The sequence below is a fragment of the Salvelinus fontinalis genome, chromosome 19 (genome assembly GCF_029448725.1).
Source record: "Salvelinus fontinalis isolate EN_2023a chromosome 19, ASM2944872v1, whole genome shotgun sequence".
Taxonomy (NCBI): domain Eukaryota; kingdom Metazoa; phylum Chordata; class Actinopteri; order Salmoniformes; family Salmonidae; genus Salvelinus; species Salvelinus fontinalis.
Genome location: NC_074683.1, coordinates 7,364,263 through 7,387,058, shown reverse-complemented (window position 1 = coordinate 7,387,058; position 22,796 = coordinate 7,364,263). Strand labels below are relative to the sequence as shown.

General features: G+C 43.5%; 1 protein-coding gene across 3 annotated transcripts in view; it reads left to right on the top strand.

Moving 5' to 3' along the window:
* The first annotated feature begins 11,648 nt into the window (after positions 1–11,648).
* The window catches only part of LOC129816275 (integrin alpha-6-like), a 32,385-nt gene continuing 21,237 nt past the window's right edge, over positions 11,649–22,796 (top strand). For all 3 annotated transcript variants that reach the window (XM_055870554.1, XM_055870556.1, XM_055870555.1), the window contains exon 1: positions 11,649–11,943. In XM_055870554.1, coding sequence (XP_055726529.1) covers positions 11,762–11,943 — 182 coding nt within the window. In that variant the 5' untranslated portion in view covers positions 11,649–11,761. The remainder of the gene's footprint in view (positions 11,944–22,796) is intronic.

Sequence of the window (22,796 nt, the reverse complement as noted above, 5' to 3'; positions counted from 1 at the left end):
TAATTCAGAATGAGCAATTTTTGATGATATTATACATTTACCTTATTCAGTAATTACCTGCCAATGAGCTTTGTGATGCTATGCAAGAACAACCTGTGAGGCACATAGAGAAATGCATGGCTTTGTATCAAAGGAACACAATCCTGCAGTTTGCAGAGAGACAACAAAGGGGAGTCCCCCAGAACTCCCTGCCTCATCTGCTGGACCTGCCTGAGAAAGAATGCAGTGAGTTCCGTGCGGTCCCAGTCCCCTCATTGTTTATTCAGAGGCACACATCCCTCAGAGGAGTCGTAAATGGAGGCAGTGCTTTGTGAGGAGGACCAGTGCAGATTTACTGCTAGGGGTTCCTCCACAAAGGGCCTTGTCACTGTCACAACAGGAGCAGACGAGGAGCTCTCCCTTTCACACAGTGTGATTTAACACCACGCTTCACACAGCCACTGGTGCAGACAAAACTATCTGGCTATAGACTTTTCATTGGGGCCTTCAGCTTCAGCCACACTCACTCACCATGCATTCACACACGTTCACTGTAAAGCAGTAAGAGGTCTGTGCACTCCATATTAATAGCTGTGACTAATGTTTGCTTTTCCAACAGCCTTTCCTGAAATGTATAACCTTGATGAAATGTTGACGTTCAGTTTCCTATAAAGTTGAATATTTGTATTTACCTTTTTTTTTATAATAAAAAAAAAAAAAAAAAACGCTTGATTTTAAGGGATGCCGAGAGAGAGGATTGTGCGGGTGGTGTCGCAATAGTGACACAATGATTACACCAGAGACTATGCTCGGTGGCGTTTCACGGTGAATTTGTCTCAGATAACACTCTATCACCCCTGTTTCAGATGTCAGACTGAATTATGATGAATATGCAAACATAAGCATGACAAATCTGTCTGAGTGATGTTTTGATAAGGCCAAAGAACAACCTGATATGCATGTAGCCAGAATATCTCCCCAAACACAGATGTTTGAAATCATTATGACGTGATCATGTAACCAGTGATCCTCTCCTTGCATAGTGAAGTATGGGAGTGCGATTTATTAGAGCTACACCAAGGTGGATTACAAAAGGCATCCAACTTAAAACGAATCTCATGAATGAGAATGCTTTGAAATCCCTTTGAACCTACTTCCTCATGTGCAGACCTGAAGATAGAGTATGACAATAGGCTAAGTATGTAATAACTGAGGTGGACAGATGGCATGATAATGACTGAGGAGTTCTGTACTCCTTAGTGGTCTAATAGTGCATCTGTCACTGCATTGCATAGCAGTGACCAGTCCAGGATTGTTAGATGGGGTGTAACGGCAGTTGTCTAAATGCCTTTATGAGTGCCATGCCTGCTGTGCTCTTTGGGCTGTGTCCGATAACTTGTGGGTTTGATTTCTTTAGCCAGTCAGCTTTGATTTCACCACAGTGTAACTTCAGAAGTTAGTCCTTCAATCTCAAAAGCAGCTTGGGTGACAGGTCCGCAAAATCCAAACGGCAGTGTTACAAAGGTGCCTGAACAAAGCAATCAAGTCTGATCGCAAAAGTACTACAAGTTATCTATTTTTTTCTATATAAATCACCAATGTTTAGAGGGATTATAGAATATATAAAATGTATATAATGGTTTGAACATTATGGAAAATAAATGTTGAATTAGGTGCACCCAAATAGCACACACTCATTTTCAAATCATGTCTGACATTTTGCACCACAGCTTGACTACGCGGGGGCCCATATCAGCCTCAGACATCCTTCCTCTCTTTAGCATCTGGTAAAAACAAAAACATTGCTTCTGAAAGATAGCGACAGTTGGGGCATGACATGCATGCTTAAAAAATATATGCCACTGAGATGTACCACACAAAAAATGCTACAGCCGTTTACTTGGGGTCAGTCTTTGTGTACAGGACTCATCGTTGTATTTTGAGCATACAAAGTTGCAAATGTTGTAAGAAGACAAACCACATATAAAGGCAAAAGCTCCCTCCTGCTACAGATGTAGGATCTTAGTTTGATCACTCTTTTGTTGCTGAGAATTTTCTTGCAAAGCAGGAAATGCAAACTTGTAGCGTATTTGAGTTTTAAAAAGGCTTCTAATATTTAGAAATATCCACTTGGAAATTTCAGACTTGATTTCCCTAACAAAAAATGTATCAACCCCTACAACAATTTCCACTAATCATAATCCACATAATAACTGTTGCTGCAGGACCTCTTTTCCTGCTGTAGCAAACCGGCTCAAATTAAGATCCCACATCTGTATACAAATGACTCAAATGTAAAAGCAAATATGTAGAGAAAGGCTCTCTCATCTGTGAACACCCACCTGTGTCCCTCCTCAATATGCACCGTCTCTCAGGTTACCCCCTACCATTGACATGAGAAAATCTGACATAGCAGACTGACCTCTTCTGACAGCTCACATTACACAGCCACCCAGGGCTATAGTGGACCTGAAAGCCCTGACTGGCCCTGCTGTTTATCGGGTTCATTTTTTATTTCTATACTAGTTTGGTAATTAAAGGCTACACCTCATACAATGCATTCGGAAATGATTCAGACCCCATCCCCTTTTTCACAAGTTACAGCTTCATTCTAAAATGGATTAAATAAACAAATTTCCTCATCAATCTACACACAATACTCCATAATGACAAAGCGAAAACAGGTTTTAAGATTTGTTAGCAAATTTATTACAAATAAAAAACAGAACCTCATTTACATAAGTATTCAGACCCTTTGCTATGAGACTCGAAATTGAGCTTAGTTGAATCCTGTTTCCATTGATAATCCTTGAGATGTTTCTACAACTTGATTGGAGTCCACCGGTGTTACATTTAAGTGATTGGACATGATTTGGAAAGGCACACACCTGTCTATATAATGTCCCACAGTTGACAAGTCACTCTGACAGAGTTCCAGCGCTCCTCTGTGGAGATGGGAGAACCTTCCAGAAGGATTACCATCTCTGCAGTACTCCACCAATCAGGCCTTTATGGTAGAGTGGCCAGACAGAAGCCACTCTTCAGTAAAAGGCAAATGACAGCCATCTTGGAATTTGCCAAAAGGCACCTAAATGACTTTCAGACCATGAGAAACAAGATTCTCTGATCTGATGGAACCAAGAAGGAACCCTTTTGCCTGAATGCCAAGCGTCACTTCTGGAGGAAACCAAGCACTGCTCATCACCTGGCCAATACCATCCCTACAGTGAAGCATGGTGGTGGCAGCATTATGCTGTGGGGTTGTTTTTCCGCGGCAGGGACTGGGAGACTAGTCAGGATCGAGTGAAAGATAAATGGAGTAAAGTACAGAGAGATCCTTGATGAAAACCTGCTCCAGAGCGCTCAGGACCTCAGACTGGAGCAAAGGTTCACTTTCCAACAGGACAACAACCCTAAGCACACAGCCACGACAACACAGGAGCGGCTTCAGGACAAGTCTCTGAATGTCCTTGAGTGTCCCAGGCAGAGCCTGGACTTGAACCCGATCGAACATCTTTGGAGAGACCTGAAAATAGCTGTACAGCGACGCTCCCCGTCCAACCTGACAGAGATTGAGAGGGTCTGCAGAGAAGAATGGGAGAAACTCCCTAAATACAGGGGTGCCAAGCTTGTAGTGTCATACCCAAGAAGACTTGAGGCTGTAATCGCTGCCAAAGGTGCTTCAACAAAGTACTGCTTAAAGGGTCTTATCAGGATAAAGGTAAGACCCAGATGCAGACCGTGTCGAAGTAACAATGTTTATTACAGCAACAGGGGCAAAGGTACAGGACGGCAGGAAGGCTCAGGGTCAGGGGGAAGCAGAGTGGTCAGACGGGCAGGCTCAGGGTTAGGACAGGCAAGGGTCAAAACCAGGAGGACGAGAAAAGAGAGGCTGGGGAAAAGCAGGAGCTGATACAAAAAACGCTGCTTGACTTGACAAACAAGACGAACTAGCAACAGACAAACGGAGAACACAGGTATAAATACACAGGGGATAATGGGGAATATGGGCGACACCTGGAGGGGGGTGGACAGGTGAAACAGATCAGGGTGTGACAGGTCTGAATACTTATGTAAATGTGATAATTTGTATTTTTACAAATACATTTTCAAAGATTTCTAAAAACGTGTTTTTGCTTTGTCATTATGTGGTGTTGTGTGTAGATTGAAGAGGATCTTTTTTAAATGAATTTTTTAATAAGGCTGTAGCGTGACAAAATGAGGAAAAAGTCAATGGTTCTAAATACTTTCCAAATGCACTGTAGGTAAAAGGCCCTGGTGACTTCATGACCCTTTATCTACACGTTGATTTAGCAAATCAAAAAGCTGGACAGTAAAACAGAGTAACAGATTGTATAATTCTTTATGATAATTTACAGCACACAGCGCCATCAGTCGCCTTGATTTATGTCACAAAGCCATTAATTAATTAGCCACCTCATTTGGTAATTTGCCAACATTGATAAAGATAAATCCTTTTTAAGTACATCTTACAATAGACTTTGGTCTGAACCTGAACTCCTGTAACTAAGCTTAAATCAATAAGTTCTTTATTCACTCTAAATCTAATATATTAGCCTTAACCTAGAAGCTAACAGAATGCTGCACACCTATCAGTAACATTAGAAGCCTGTTTCAGAACACTGTCACTATTAGCCACTCACATTCCAGTGTCTTTAAGAGAAGAGTGAACGGTGACATTTTGACTCAGAAGCTATTCAACACGCAATCTGGAATTCTTGTTCCTGACTCAAAATGGTCATGTAATTGGCTTTGTGTTTGACAAGATGTAGTTTAAAAAGATAAATACTAAAGTTCCTTTGGATTAGAACTCAATATCTTGCTTTATTGCAATTGTAAAGCATACATTGACTATTTGAATCTTTTTATTGAGTACATGCTGAGCATAACACTACAAACATACATTAACTGTACTATTCTTTCTACCTCATGAGATAACTGGACTATGTTAGTAAATATACTTCCCTATGGTCCCTTGCTTTGGTCTTGTGAGCTCCATAATTGTAACCCTTGTGTTCTGACACATATTTGCTGTAACCAGTAATGCTGCCATTATGATGACCTGGCATAGGCCCCTTTCCAATCCTTTGTAGAAATTAGGAATGCACTTAGAAGGTCCTCTCTCTCTCGTTCTTTCTTTTCTGTCTCTTTCTTCTCTCTCTCTCATTCTCTCTCTCTCTCTCTCCCTCTCTCCTTCTCGCTCTCCACCTATAATCTTTGAAAAGTTGAAATGGGGGCAGACTTGGCTTTGAGGTCTCTACAATGTCCACATTGTTTTATGATCTGCAGTGAGAATAAAACCCAGGTCAGTTCAAGCTGTAAACCATCTTAAAGGCATGATCAAACAACATCTTTTGTGAATGATAGGCAGCATACATTCCATTGAAACATGTTAAAACCAATTGTGTGTGATATACACTGAGAGTACAAAACATTGGGAACACCTGCTCTTTCCATAACATAGACTGACAAGGTGAATCCAAGTGAAAGCTATGATTCCTTATGGATATTAAATCCACTTCAATCAGTGTAGATGAAGGCGAGGAGACAATTGAGACATGGATTGTGTATGTGTGCCATTCAGAAGGTGAATGGTCAAGGCAAAATATTTAAGTGGTAGGTGCCAGGCGCACCGGTTTGAGTGTGTCAAGAACCGTTTTTTTTTTCAAACTCAAGAGTTTCCTGTGTGTATCAAGAATGGTCCACCGTCCAAAGGACATCCAGCCAACTTGACACAACTGGGGAAACATTTGGGGTCAACATGGGCCAGCACGTCCATGCCCCGGCGAATTGAGGCTCTTCTGAGCGCCAAAGAGGGTGTAACTCAATATGCCTAATGTTTTGTACACTCAGGGTATGTGAATATACAGTAGATTTATGTGCACATGTTCGGGTTATCAAGAAAAACATTTTAAAAAGTGTTCCTCAAGGCTAAAATACACTCATCAATAATATTTTGTCTCAGGACATGTCAACTCTGTATTCATGCCTTTGTCATCCCTTTGTCCAGTCAACAGTCTCCTAAAAAGAGTGTTATTCCCAGTGTTGCACTCGAGTTCATTAGACAAGATGGCGCCGTACTGGATGGCTCCCTTGTGATTTTTTTGGCATTTTCACAAAATGTATCCCCTACCGTTTCTTATAACCGATGATAACTTTTTTTTCTTTTTTTCCCCCAATTGTTAGTATTTACTGTCTTGTCTCATCGCTGCAACTCCCGTACGGACTCGGGAGAGTCGAAGGTCGAGAGCCATGCATCCTCCTAAACACAACCCAACCAAGCCGCTCTGCTTCTTAACACAGAACGTATCCAACCCGGAAGCCAGCCGCACCAATGCGTCGGAGGAAACACTGTACACCTAGCGACCTGGTCAGCGTGCACTGCGCCCGGCCCACCACAGGAGTCGCTAGTGCACGATGAGACAAGGATATCCCTGCCGGCCAAACCCTCTCTAACCCGGACGACGCTAAGCCAATTGTGCGCTGCCCCATGGGCCTCCCGGTCGTGGCCGGCTGCGACAGAGCCTGGGCTCGATCCCAGAGCCTCTGGTGGCACAGCTAGCACTGCAATGCAGTGCCTTAGACCACTGCGCCACCCGGGAGGCCCAACCGATAACTTTTGAACATGAGATCTGCAGTTACTTACCCCAATTCCGGCTTCAACTTTGACTTCGACTCATCTGCCCTGGGCTCTTTCTGTAATTTCAGGGTAACCAAGAGGAAATGGCGGCATTACAGAGGCAAGAGAGGGGGAATTCTGGCGAGATTAAAGCAAAGGGAAAACCAGCCACCTCTTTCCTCCATTCTATTGGCCAGTCACTGATTTGCTACCAACAGGACTCTCGTAACTGTAATATTCTCTGCGTTTCTGAAACATGGTTCTCCAACTCGTTGGATTCTCCATTCAGAGAGGGGACGGGACATTAGAGTCAGGGAAATCGAGAGGGGGAGGGGTGTGCCTCATCATTAACAACAAATGATGTTCTAACTCGAGTGCAGTGGTAGTCTCAAGCCATTGGAATACCTGATGGTCTACCTCCCAAGGGAGTTTTCAGCTGTTATCGTGAAGGTTGTATACATTCCACTTCAGGACAATAACTATAACAAGCTGGCACTTAACAAACTGTATGAAGACTATAAACAAGCAGGGAAACTGACATCCAGAGGATGCCTTCCTCGTTGGTGGTGATTTTAAGTCTCCGTCATTAAGACACGTGAAGAATAACTTCCATCAACACGTCTCTTTAGCCGCTAGGGGCGATAGAGTCCTAGACCACTGTTACTCTACACACAAGCAAGCATACAAGGCCCTGCTTCCTGTTCACAAGAATAAGCTCAAACAGGAAGTACCTGTGACTCACTCCATTGAGAAATGGTCATCAGTATCAGAGATTATGCTACAGGACTGCTTTGCTAGCGCTGATTGGAATATGTTCCGAGACTCCGCCAATAACATCAACGAGCTCTATCACCGACTTCATAAGGAAATGCATCAGCATCAAATGCATCTCCCCACAGTGAAGGTTTGCTGCTTTCCCAATCAAAAGCCCTGGATTAACACAGAGGTTGGTGCTAAACGAAAGGACAGGGCTACCACACACAGTGCTATCGCTGACAACTCTGAGGCTATAGCTGAGGACAGGAACAAGTACATGAAGTCCCGCTACGACCGCCGCAGAGTCATTAAACGAGCAAAAGGCCAATATAGGAATAAGGTGGAATCATATTACACAAGCTCCTATACCCGTCGCATAGGGCAGATCAGCTGGCAAGCATATTCACATCGATTTTCAACCTCCTTGTCCCAGTCTGTAAATCCCCACATTTTAAGATGACTACCATCATTCCTGTTCCCACTTTGAGGCTTTATGCCACAATGAACACTGCCCTATAGTGCTCACATCTGTAATCATAAAGTGCTTTGAAAGGCTGGTTATGGCACGCATCAACTCCATCATCCCAGACATCCCAGACTCACTCCAATGTGCATACTTCCCCAACACCATTGTCCCCTCCAAGCTCGTCACCAAGCTTAGGATATTGGGACTGAACACCTCCCTCTGCAACTCAATACTGGACTTCCTGACGGGCCGACCCCATGCTGACCCTCAACACGAGGGCCCTACAGGGATGTATGCTTAGTCCCCTCCTGTACTGTCTGTTCAACCATGACCACATGGCCACACACAACTCCAACACCATCATCAAGTTTGCTGACGACACAACAATCGTAGGCCTGATCATTAGCGACGATGAGACACCCTGCAGGGAGGAGACCAGTGACCTGGCAGTGTGGTGCTGGGACAACAACATCTCCCTTAACCTCAGTAAGACAAAGGAGCTGATCGTGGACTACAGGAAATAGGGGAGCGAGCATGCCCTCATCCATATCAACGGGGCTGCAGTGGAGCAGGTCGAGAGCTTCAAGTTCCTCTGGGTCCAGATCACTGCCTTAAAATGGTCCACACACAGACGTTCAGGAGGTTGAAAAAGTTTAGCATGGGCCCTCAAATCCTCAAAAAGTTATACAGCTGCACCATTGAGAGGATCTTGACTGGCTGCATTATTGCTTGGTATGCACCACCCTCGATCACATGGCACTACAGAGGGTGGTGCGGATAGCCTAGTACATCACTGGGGCCAAGCTCCCTGCCACCCAGGACCTCTATATGAAATGAAGGTCCGGAAAATCGTTAAAGACTCCAGCCACCCAAGCCTTAGACTGTTCTCTCTGCTTCCGCACGGCAAGAGGTACCGGTGCATCAAGTCTGACACCAACAGGCTCCTGAACAGTTTTTATCCCCAAGCCACAAAGCTACTAAATAGCTAACAAAATGGCTACACGGACTGTCTGAATTTACCCTTGTATTTATTTTTATTTTTGCTGTCTTTATGCATTCTCACAGGACTCTACACACACACGCACATGGACACTCCAACACACACAGTACATGCACACACATTTATACTGACTCTACACACACACACACACACACACACACACACACACACACACACACACACACACACACACACACACACACACACACACACACACACACACACACACACACACACACACACACACACACACACACACACACACACACACATGCAATCTTAATTTACGCTGCTGCTACTCCGTTTATCATACATCCCGACGCCTAGTCACCTTACCCCGATACATATCTACCTCTATCACTCCAGTATTCTGCACATTATAAATATGGTATTGGAACTGAGCCTGTAGATATACTGAACAAAAATATAACTGCAACATGCAACAATTTAAAAGATTTTACTGAGTTACAGTTCATATAAGGAAATCAGTCAATTGAAATAAATAAATTAGGCTCTAATCTATAGATTTCACATGACTGGGAATACAGATATGCACCTGTTGGTCACAGATACCTTAAAAAAAAGGTAGGGGTGTGAATCAGAAAATCAGTCGGTATCTGGTGTGACCACCCTTTGCCTCATGCAGCCCGACACATCTCCTTCGCATAGAGTTGATTAGGCTGTTGATTGTGGCCTGTGGAAAGTGTGTCCCACTCCTCTTCAATGGCTGTGCGAAGTTACTCGATATTGGCGTAACCCCACCACCACCATGGGCACTCTGTTCACAGCGTTGGTATCAGCAAACCGCTCACCCACACAATGCAATCTGCCATCTGCCTGGTACAGTTGAAACCGGGATTAATCTGTGAAGAGCGCACTTCTCCAGTGTGCCAGTGTGCCAGTGTGCCAGTGGCCATCGAAGGTAAGCATTTTCCTTCTGAAGTCGGCTATGACGTCGGACTGCTGTCAGGTCAAGACCCTTGTGAGGACGAGGAGCACACAGATGAGCTTCCCTGAGACGGTTTCCTACAGTTTGTGCAGAAATTTGTCGGTTGTGCAAACCCACAGTTTCCTCAGCTGTCCGGGTGGCTGGTCTCAGACGACCCCACAGGTGAGAAAACCGGATGTGGAGGTCCTGGGCTGGCGTGGTTACACGGGGTCTGCGGTTGTGAGGCTGGTTGGACGTACTGCCAAATTCTCTAAAACAATGTTGGAGGTGGCTTGTGGTAAAGAAATGAACATTAAAATCTTTGGAAACAGCTCTGGTGGACATTCCTACAGACAGCATGCCAATTGCACACTCGCTCAAAACTTGAGACATCTGTGGCTTTGTCTTGTGTGACAAAACTGCACATTTTAGAGTGGCCTTTTTATTGTCCCCAGCACAAGGTACACCTGTGTAATGCCACACTTGTCAGGTGGATGGATTACGCTGGTAAAGGAGAAATGCTCACTAACAGGTATTTAAACAAATGTGTGCAAAAGATTTGAGAGAAATAAGCTTTTGTGCGTATGGAACATTTTTGGAGTCTTATATTACAGTTTATGAAACATGGGACCAACACTTTACATGTTGCGTTTATATTTTTGTTCAGTGTAGCTTTTTTTCTTGTATGTTTTTGTTCTACCTTATGTTATTTTTAGTACTACACTCATATTGATCATTGCATTGTTGGTTTAGAGATTGCAAGAGATGTATTTCACTGTACTTGTGCATGTGACATTAAAACTTGAAATGTGGCTGCCTTGAAAGACAGTTAAGAGTTAAATGTGTTCTCAGCGCTGTCTTACAGTGGCTCTGAGTGGCTCATCCATTCGTTTTAAGCTCCCAATATGTCTTGAGACGATAGCAGGGCATGGCTGGCACATGGGCTGGGTTCTTCCTGTAAAGGGATGTTCCAAGGAGCTTGGAGAGGAGGATGCCATTTCCTGAAGACCTTCCCACAATTGTGATGTAAACGCAGAGACCACATTTAGGAATCATGACTAATTCATGAACAGTGTGTCCACCAGGTGTTATTAGTCAGAATGGTCATACATATTTCAGAAGCCATTCTTTTTTAGATGAATGATTAAGGAGCCTATCAAATTGACCATTGTCTTTCAAAAATATTCTTTGTTTTAAGAAGCTTTAAACATTTTAATCAACTTGGCAAACTAGTGTGACACAAGACGTTCCCTGACTCTTCATGTTTTCTTATGGAGCTTGAATTTGAGAGGCTCCATTCCCTGCAGCTTAACGAACACAAAAGCCTTGAGGCAGAGTGTTGAGTCAGTGCCAATCCTACCTACCTCTTTGTCCACCTGGATTTGGGAGGTTAATTTGTCCAATTGATTAGCTTCACATTTGACCTACTGTCCATCCGCGTCCAACCATTACATTTACTGTCTGCAAAGACTAAAAGCCCTGGCCACTCGTACATTATTAGCTAGATGCCCTAAGACACATGGGCCTCTTTTGATGATCATTTCTGGCCATAAGAGTGTGATTATTGATAAATATACTGTACATGTTGATGAGTAGACTTAATGTACCTCTCAGTCCAGTCTGGTTACCAAATAGCCATTTCTGATCAATATTGGCTACAGTGTACTTTGATTTAATTTAATGACACCATGTATATTTTATCAAATGTTAACTCTAATGTGAACTGGAATGAATGAAGACAACTGAAATGGGCAGAGACTGGAGGTCAAATCAAACCCCAAAATTAGAAAACAGTTAGGGATTTGTGTGGTGACGTAAAGGGCGGAGGGAGCAGAGGAGGCGCGCTGTAGTGCACGATTACTAATCCGTAAACCCGGGATAACAACAGAAGCATTCAGCAGGTCATGGAATTCAGCAGCGAATCCTGAGCGAGGGGTAGTGGAACAACCAGCACAGCATTGAACTATAGTGGTACCCTTAGGTGCTAACGCAATGGTGCACCCGAGAATATATTTTCCAATTCATGTGGCACTTATTTGTTTGCTAGAATGGACCCATATATCAGGCTTCAACCTGGATACCTTGAATGTCCTGAGGAAAGACGGAGAACCGGGCAGTTTATTTGGATTCTCTCTAGCCATGCACCGGCAACTTAATCCTTCAGATAAAACAATGTAAGATTTTTGTTTTGTTTGTGTTGTTGTTGCCGTATAAATTCTGTTGCATTTATTGCACTTATTTTGGGTTGGTTAGCTACTTCTTTTACGTCTCCACTTTACGCATAGTTGGATCATCCATCACTCGAAGCATGGTAGCAGGTTCATTGGCCAAATTCTTATGGGACCGTTTTCTTGTCGACGGAGGTGAATATGTACATTTAAAACTAATACGTTTTGTTGAGAACTTTTCCTAATTAAAAGCAACTTTATGTAGCTAAATTATCCATTGCTTTTCCTACATGGGAATAATGACAGATTCGTTGTCAGATTTTAAATACTTGTAGAAATTACGTTAAGGAATTTTGAAGATTTTTACTCCCAATGTTTTGTAGACCTACATGTTGAATGCGCTGTAGTAAGAGCACAGTGAGCATTTATATTCAGTAGAGCGTGGGGCCAGGCATTGTGTGTTTAAGAATGCCCTTTGACAGAGACCTTGCAACAAGTTAACAATGGAAAACCAGAGGTAACAAGCTTTGTCACTCGAGAAATCTTGCATGTCAATTGAATTTGTTCAAAAGAAAGTGACTCTAAATCCCCAGTAACAAGTGACTACTCAAGGGATATCTATCAAACCCCTTTTCACAGTATTGGACACTGTAATGCATGCCTAGCTGTTATTTAAAAAGTATAATATTACTGTTGTCATTTCAGAAGCCTTTTTGCAGTGTCAAGTGGTCAAACAGTATTATACTGAACAAAAATATAAACGCAACATGCAACAATTTCAAAGATTTTACAGTTCATCTAAGGAAATCAGTCAATTGAAATAAATTCATTAGGCCCTAATCTGTGGATTTCACATGACTGGGAGAACAGATATGCATCTGTTGGTTTACAGATACCTTGAAAAAAGTGGGCCTCAGGATCTCATCGCAGTATTTTTGTGCATTCAAATTGCCCTCGATAAAATGCAATTGTGTTCATTGTCCGTAGTTTACGCCTGCCCATACCATAACCCCACCGCCACCATGGGTAACTCTGTTCACAACGTTGACATCAGCAAACCGTTCACCCACACAACGCCATACATGTGGTCTGCGGTTGTGAGACCGGTTGGATGTACTGCCAAATTCTTTAAAACAAAGGTGGAGGTGGCTTATGGTAGATATATTAACATTCAATTTTCTGTCAACAACTCTGGTGGACATTCCTGCAGTCAGCCAGCCAATTGCACACTCCCTCAAACTTGAGACATCTGTGGCATTGTATTGTGTGACAAAACTGTACATTTGGCCTTTTCTTTCCCCAGCACAAGGTGCACCTGTGTAATGATCATGCTGTTTAATCAGCTTCTTGATATGCAACACCTGTCAGGTGGATGGATTATCTTGGCAATAGGAGAAATACTCACTAACAGGGATGTAAACAAATGTGTGCACAACATTTGAGAGAAATAAGCTTTTAGTGCGTATGGAACATTTCTGGGATCTTTCTGGGGCCAACACTTCACATGTTGTGTTTATATTTTTGTTCAGTGTACTTTGTCTGGGGTTCTTAATGTCAATATTTCCTTTCACCAATGACTCCAGCCTTGTGCACTTATTGAATGAGTTCATAACATGGTTATAAACCCTGATCTACAAAACAAACGGTTGTCATTCTACTAAATAACAACTCTGGTATCTTCAGTGGTGTGACCATGGTTTTCACTATGAAGCTGTGATCCATTCTTTGATAGTTGAGATTTATTCCCGTGAAAAGAGCAATGATCTGTGACCTGTTGTTTTCCCAACAGTGAGAGTGGCTACGTGTGACATGAGTCAAGGTTAGTTATTGGTTTAGAACAGGAGTGCTAAGGGCAGTGGTCCAGACAGAACCCACTGGGATTTTAACTGTCAAACATCTGTGTAAGTACAGTGCATTGTGCACCATTTAAAAACATGGCAGCCCAATCATTGCATATATTAGATCATTAACAATCCATCAAGTCTAAGTTCATCCAACACCCTGTAGGTAAGAGGTATTTACTATTGAAAAAAATGGCTAGCTGGAGCACATCTGAGCAGTTGACTTCTGAGCCCTTACCCGCTATGTGCTGATTGACTTAGACCTGCCCACTACAGGCGGTCTGGCAAAAACCAGGCAGATGTGTCCATATTCAGAGTTTTATTGGCTCTTGGTCACCACCACAGTGTTGCGCACACACACACACACACACATCATAAATGCACCGTTCTGTATACATCTGGACCTTGTGTTGTTGTCCTCTGGTGGCTAGCTAGCTAGCTAAGATTGGCCCTTTCCTAAATTAGCTATGGATGGAGATAGGGATTTGGACTTGTGGTTTTACTTAATACTCCTTACTGGTCAATGATTATAACGGCGATCCAACCGTAAATTTATACATAGTGCCCCTGGACTGAGATGATGGAAGTTCAATATGTAGCTAGATGTAGAAGGCTAATGTTAACTAGCTAACATTGCCCATGATAGGAAGTTAGGCTAGCGAGCAAGCATTTTAGCCAGGTAGCCTAGGACAACAAAAACTAAAAGCGTGCACTGTATGACAGAGTCAAAGACTGTTTCGTCAACATGAAAGAGAGGAGGATGGCGTTGGCTTTTCTCTACAAGTAGAGTGAGTCAACATGTTTTTTCTACTTACACAAATACACACACATCAGAACCATGGACAGCCACATCATATTTAGCTTAAGTTGATTGGACTAAATTGTTTTTGGAATATTTTAGTTGTCACTGTATCAGACTAAGCATAGGTGATTTGATGATGTTGAAATGGTGTTGGAATAGTGTAGGCAGCTCCTGTTTTCTTTGCGACTTGCGGTAACTCTCCGTGGTTCTAAAATGTTGGAAACATTAACTTGCTTGACCATGCTGTAGGTCATGCTTGTTACATGCAATATGCTTTCACCAACAAACAAACTATCATGGTCCAAACACACCAAGAAAATCATTAAGAGACCACGACAACGCCTTTCCCCCCTCAGGAGACTGAAAAGATTTGGCATGGGTCCCCAGATCCATCGAGAGCATCGGCATTCCGATCGTAACGCGCTACAGAGGGTAGTGCGTACAGCCCTGTACATCACTGGGGCAAAGCTTCCTGCCATCCAGGACCTATATACTAGGCAGTGTCAGAGGAAGTCCCCAAAAAATGTCAAAGACTCCAGTCACCTAAGTCATAGACTGTTCTCTCTGCTACTGCACGGAAACGGTACCGGAGCACCAAGTTCAGGTCCAAAAGGCTCCTTAACAGCTTCTACCCCCAAGCCATAAGACTGCTGAACAATTGATCAAATGACCACCCGGACTATTTGCATTGACACCCCCCCTTTGTTTTTACACTGCTGCTACTCGCTGTTTATTATCTATTCATAGTCACTTTACCCCTACCTACATGTACAAATTACCTTGACTAACCTGTACCCGCGCACATTGACTCGGTACCCGTACCCTCTGTATATAGCCTCATTATTGTTACTTATTTTTGTACTTATTTTTTTTACTTGAGTTAATTTAGTACATATTTTCTTAACTCTATTTTCTTAACTGCATTTTCGACGCATGTGACAAATACAATTTGATTTGATTTTGACTTCACCGGACAAAGTTTGCTCTCCGGTTTTGTGATGAAACAAAGGTGTGGTTGAATTTATTCTAATTATTTTCTCTGCCTTAGGCCTATACAGTATATCACGTCCGCAAGGCTTATGAACTAACAGGTTATAGAGCAAACAACGCAATTATCACAACAGTTTGAAAAATAGCTTTTTTTGGGGGACTTGGCTTCCCAAGTGATTTTACCCACACACCGTTACTGACTGTAGACTACATAGCCTATCATTATCATTGCAGACACCAATTCACACAACTAAAGATGAGATGTCAACATCTTGGCAGAGAGAGAGGCTAATTACTGCTGCCAGTCAGAATTGATGGCCCTCTCTCTGGCCAGCTAGAGATCTTACCTGATAGGCCATAAATCAAGTGTGCATGCAGAGTGCACCAGGCCGTTTAGAGTCTTCTACCAATTTACTAACATTATCTGGCATATAACACATTATCTTCCAGTAATAGTAACATGCACAACATACTCATGATAATACACTATATATACAAAAGTATGTGGACACCCATTCAAATTAGTGCATTCGGCTATTTCAGCCACACTCATTGCTGTCAGCTGTATAAAATCGAGCACACATCCATGCAATCTTCATAGACAAACATTGGCAGTAGAATGGCCTTACAATGTGGCACCGTCATATGATGCCACCTTTCCAACAAGTCAGTAAGTAAAATTTCTGCCCTGCTAGAGCTGCCATGGTCAACTGTAAGTGCTGTTATTGTGAAGTGGAAATGTCTAGAAGCAACAACGGCTCAGCCATGAAGTGGTAGGCCACACAAGCTCACAGAATGGGACTGCAGAGTGCTGAAGCACGTAGCGTGTAAAAATAGTCTGTCCTCGACTGCAACACTCACTACCGCGTTCCAAACTGCCTCTGGAAGCAACATCAGCACAATAACTACTGTTCATCAGGAGCTTAATGAAATGGATTTCCATGGCCGAGCAGCCACACACAAGCCTAAGATCATCAATGCAAAGCGTGGGCTGGAGTGGTGTAAAGCTCGCCGCCATTGGACTCTGGAGCAGTGGAAACACGTTCTCTGGAGTGATAAATCACGCTTCACCATCTGGTAGTCCGGCGGATGAATCTGAGTTTGGCGTATGCCAGGAGAACGCTACCTGCCTGAATGCATAGTGTCAAATGTAAAGTTTGGTGGAGGAGGAATAATGGTCTGGAGCTGTTTTTCATGGTTCGGGCTAGGCCCCTTAGCTCCAGTGAAGGGAAATCTTAATGCTACAGCATGCAATGACATTCGAGACGCTTCTGTGCTTCCAACTTTGTGGCAACAGTTTGGGAAAGGCCCTTTCCTGTTTCAGCATGGCAATGCCCACGTGCACAAAGCGAGGTTCATACAGAAATGGTTTGTCAAGATCGGTGTGGAAGAACTTGACTGATCTGCACAGAGCCCTGACTTCAACCCCATCGAACACCTTTGGGATGAATTGGAACCCTGACTGCGAGCCAGGCCTAATCGCCCAACATCAGTGCGTGACCTTACTAATGCTCTTGTGGCTGAATGGAAGCAAGTCCCCGCAGCAATGTTCCAACATCTAGTGGAAAGGCTACCCTATCACAGCAGTAAAGGGGGGACCAACTCCATATTAATGCCCATGGTTTTGGAATGAGATGTTCGACGAGCAGGTGTCCACATACTTTTGGTCATATAGAGTAAATACAGCCATGTAAAAGTCATATTAACTGGCAATTCTGTACTGACGATATGTATTAGTTAAACAGATAAACAATGATACCAACTGGCGACAGAACAACTACGTTATAGATGTAACAAGATAACCAACATTATTCAGGTTTCAGTAGCATGCAGTAATCATCATAAACAATCCCCAACAATATAAAGCCCCAACTTACATTGTCAATGCACACACAACACTTCTAAAATGAACACTGAAAACTCGGTCGCCAGCCAGACTGGCATCTTCTGTCGAAGACTAAAAAAACACAGAGCTACAGTGGGTGGAGCCAGAGTCTAAATGACCATTCAAACCTGCTGATTGGCTGAAAGGAATGGCTTTTTTTACAGCCGCCCCTGGATTTCTTACGGAAATCCAAACAACTTCGGAAATGCCTCAATGTGGGGCATAGTCTTTAAGTGCTTTGTCCTATCCAGCAGGACAGCCAGGGCAGAGAGTCAGAGCAGCTAAGGAACCAGACAAAGTGGGGTCCAGTCCTACTGTGCATCTGGCCAAACTAGAGTGGCAGCTGATAGCAAGTGGCACTTTAGAGGACCATGGGGGCCATGAGGGTGCTGGCTTTAGGGCACGTAAGGGCGTAGGGGCCACCCCACGAGGAGGTTGCACAACGTCGCAGGAACAGTGTCTGGTCATTCCATGGGATGCCACGGGGTGGTGGAAGATCCTCTAGCTCAGCTGGTTGAAGGCCGCTGGGGCCCATTCCTGGGCACTGAGTTAGTGACTTCTCCCTACTGCGGAAGATGATGGCTCCCATGGTGGAGCAGGTGGAGACCTTTGGGCGAGGCTCATCAGAGATCTGAAGGCAGGGGGCAGGCTGGGCCCCAGAGATGAGGTCAGGTGATTTCTCAGGTGTGAGGGCCAAGGGTCTTCCAGTGCAGGAGGTGGGGCTGCCTCCCAGAACTGGAGACAGCAGGCCCATGGGTCAGTGAACAGTGGTTCCCCCAGGTCACTAGGCTGAGGGCCTAGCTGAGCAGGAAACTCAGGGCCTACTACTAAGACAGAGGACTGCAAGCCTAGATAAGCAGGGAACTGGGAGCTTAGCGCTAGGACAGGTGGCTGTGCACCGGCTGAGGTTGGGGGCTGCGAACTGGCTAGGAGCAGGGACTGTAGACCTAGAGTGACAGCCAACTCGGGGCCCTACAGGGCAGGAGATCCAGGGCCTGGAACTAGCCCAGGAGGTTTACATTTCATGATCTTTGATGGAAAAACAGAAGCTTGGAATTTCTCAGAAGCCTGGCAGTTGGCTGTGTCCCAGTAAAGCTCAAAGGCAGGTTATAATCTCCTGGGTAGAGACTGAGACACTGATTTATTAGCAGTGATAGAGGAGCTCAGGCCCTGGTGGTTTGAAAAACCACACACTTTTGCCAAATGTTGTTATGGCCTGGCTGGTGTAACAAGCCAATTCTAGACCAGTGCCAAGTGTTGGTGTAGGTAAACAGACACAGTTAGAACAGCTGCAGTGGTTCTGGGGACTTTGAGTGCACAGCTGTAGGGTCAGCATCACACAACATTTGGGGAAAAAGGTCAGCAAGGTCACGGGATACAACCACAGTTTGGCCACCACTAATAATGTACACGTTGGGCTCTATTTTAACAGGCCTAGCGCAATTGTAAATCGTAGCGCTGGTGGTAGCGTTATAGGTTCAGGGGTGTGTCAGAAATATTTGAACTATTTTCACAATTGGAATTATGGGCGTAGTAGCTGGCGATGCCGTGAAAGGGCTGGGTTTTGGAGAATAAACAACTCGTGGGTGTGTGAAGGCTTGGCCCCTCACTAGCCAAACAGAACGTGCTCCATGGCTAAATATGTGGTTGCTTCATGTTGTGTATTTACGGTATTTTATGTATTGCTTTGTCATCAACTCCAATTTGAAAGTTAGTCCCTTATAGCCTCCTTCGTTAAATAGCCTGCCCCATATTTGCTAAATATGTTGAACATGTTTGCAGTCCACAGTCTTGCAGTAATTGCATTGGTTCAGTGTGGAAATACATAGTTAAACATAGGCTACAGTATAGCATTCACACTGATATAGGGGCTAGCCCTACTGTAAATTGCAGTCTGGATATGGACATAAGCAAGATTAAATTCACTAGGCTATTGATAATGCCTAAAAAAAATGACTTAACAACAACTTGTTTTATTTAGGCTATGTCTAGATACAGTTACAGGCACCATAATTGCTCCCTGTCGGTGTATAATACAGACAAGGCAACTTAGACTATGGAGGGTTTTACGCACATTAAAAACTTTGGTTTATAAAATCATGTTTTATAAACATCATAGAACCATCTTACAGATCATAATGTATTTGTACTTCTGCAGAAATAACAGATGGAATTGCATTCGAAGCCAGGGAAGTTTGGTTTTTAATTAATTGAAAAACAACCAACAACAAGCAGCTTGTTTTCATGTGTCATCTAGACTTTGTACGCAAAGGCTGGAGTGCTGCGTGTGAATGCCGATGTTACCCTTCAGTGACTTGCCAAATTTTACAACTACAGTTGAAGTCAGAAGTTTACATACACCTTAGCCAAATGCATTTAAACTCAGTTTTTCACAATTCCTGACATTTAATCCTGGTAAAAAATCCCTGTCTTAGGTCAGTTAGGATCACCACTTTATTTTAAGAATGTGAAATGTCAGAATAATAGTAGAGAGATTTATTTATTTCAGCTTTTATTTCGTTCATCACATTGCCAGCGGATCAGAAGTTTACATACACTCAATTAGTATTTGGTATCATTGCCTTTAAATTGTTTAGCTTGGGTCAAATGTTTCAGGTAGCCTTCCACAAGCGTCCCACAATAAAAGGGGTGAATTTTGGCCCATTCCTCCTGACAGAGCTGGTGTAACTGAGTCAGGTTTGTAGGCCTCCTTGCTCGCACACACTTTTTCAGTTCTGCCCACAAATTTTCTATGGAATTGAGGTCAGGGCTTTGTGATGGCCACTCCAATACCTTGACTTTGTTGTCCTTAAGCCATTTTGCCACCACTTTGGAAGTATGCTTGGGGTCATTGTCCATTTGGAAGACACATTTTCGACCAAGCTTTAACTTCCTGACTGATGCCTTGAGATGTTGCTTCAATATATCCATATAATTTTCCCTCCACGTGATGCCATCTATTTTGAAGTGCACCAGTCCCTCCTGCAGCAAAGCACTCCCACAACATGATGCTGCCACCCCCGTGCTTCACGGTTGGGATGGTGTTTTTCGGCTTGCAAGCCTCCCCCTTTTTCCTCCAAACATAACGATGATCATTATGGCCAAAAATTCTAATTTTGTTTCATCAAACCAGAGGACATTTCTCCAAAAAATACGATCTTTGTCCCCATGTGCAGTTTCAAACTGTAGTCTGGCTTTTTTATGGCGGTTTTGGAGCAGTGACTTCTTCCTTGCTGAGCGGCCTTTCAGGTTATGTCGATATAGTTCTCGTTTTACTGTGGATATAGATAATTTTGTACTTGTTTCCTCCAGCATTTTCACAAGGTCCGTTGCTGTTGTTCTGGGATTGATTTGCACTTTTTGCACCGAAGTACATTCAACTCTAGGAGACAGAACGTGTCTCCTTCCTGAGCGGTATCACAGCTGCGTGGTCCCATGGTGATTATACTTGCGTACTATTTTTGTACAGGTGAACGTGGTACCTTCAGGCATTTGGAAATTGCTTCCAAGGATGATCCAGACTTGTGGAGGTCTACAATTTTTTTTCTTCTCAGGTCTTGGCTGATTTCTTTTGATTTTCCCATGATGTCAAGTAAAGAGGCACTGAGTTTGAAGGTAGGCCTTGAAATACATCCATGGATACACCTCCAATTGACTCAAATTATGTCAATTAGCCTATTAGAAGCTTCTAAAGCCATGACATAATTTTCTGGAATTTTCTAAGCTGTTTAAAGGCACAGTCAACTTACTGTATGTAAACTTCTGACCCACTGGAATTGTGATACAGTGAATTATGAGTGAAATAAACAATTGTTGGAAAATTACTTGTCATGCACAAAGTAGATGTCCTAACCAACTTGCCAAAACTCTAGTTTGTTAAAAAGACATTTGTGAAGTGGTTGAAAAATGAGTTTTAATGACTCCAACCTAAGTGTATGTAAACGTCCGACTTCAACTGTATCAATGGGGAGCACTGCTGAGAACCTTTACTTGCAGATACAAATCCCTGTGTGTTGTTTCCCACTCTAATGCAGCTCTATGGGGTTGGTTTCCCCAGGCTTTAAGTGAGAGTGTGATGTGCAAGAGTAACATTGGAATAAATAGTGATTTTGAAAGCCCTCAACTATCTTGAACTGCGCTTCGAACTGACAGCTCAGTCGCTCTGTGAAGTTGTAATTAACATCTTTGTTTTGACTGAGCTGTTATTTGCATTTCACTGGCTGTTGATAGAGGGGACATAATTTGAGCTTCGATCTTCCCCTTTCCCAACAAGCTTCCTCTTGGGAGTCCTTGTTTGGTAAATGAAGGTCCATGACCCTATCCAAAGAATCAATAGGTGGTTCACGGAATAGCTTGTGGAATCATGCAGAGTGGAGGAAGAAGGTGGAGAGGATTCCCTGCCCTCCTTTGTGGAAACTCCCTAAGCGGTTAAACATAGCACTTGTAGTGTATGGACAGTTACCACTCTATTATCAATCAAGTTTATTTTATATAACCCTTCGTACATCAGCTAATATCTTGAAGTGCTGTACAGAAACCCAGCCTAAAACCCCAAACAGCAAGCAATGCAGGTGTAGAAGCACGGTGGCTAGGAAAAACTCCCTAGAAAGGCCAAAACCTAGGAAGAAACCTAGAGAGGAACCAGGCTATGAGGGGTGGCCAGTCCTCTTCTGGCTGTGCCGGGTGGAGATTATAACAGAACATGGCCAAGATGTTCAAAATGTTCATAAATGACAAGCATGGTCAAATAATAATCAGGAGTAAATGTCAGTTGGCTTTTCATAGCTGATCATTCAGAGTTAGAGACAGCAGGTACGGTAGAGAGAGCGAGAGAGTCGAAAACAGCAGGCCCAAGACAAGGTAGCACGTCCGGTGAACAGGTCAGGGTTCCATTGCCCCAGGCAGAACATTTGAAACTGGAGCAGCAGTACGACCAGGTGGACTGGGGACAGCATGGAGCCATCAGGCCAGGTAGTCCTGAGGCATGGTCCTAGGGATCAGGTCCTCTGAGAGAGAGAGACAGCATACACAGCGTACACTTAAATTCACACAGGACACCGGATAAGACAGGAGAAATACTCTAGATATAACAGACTGACCCTAGCCCCCCGACACATAAACTATTGCAGCATAATTACTGGAGGCTGAGACAGGAGGGTTTGGGAGACACTATGGCCCCATCTGACAATACCTCCGGACAGGGCCAACCAGGCAGGATATATACCCCACCAACTTTGCCAAAGCACAGCACCCACACCACTAGAGGGATATCTTCAACCACCAACTTACTACCCAGTTTTTCACTGTCTTTTTACTGTTGTTTATATTTCTTTACTTACTT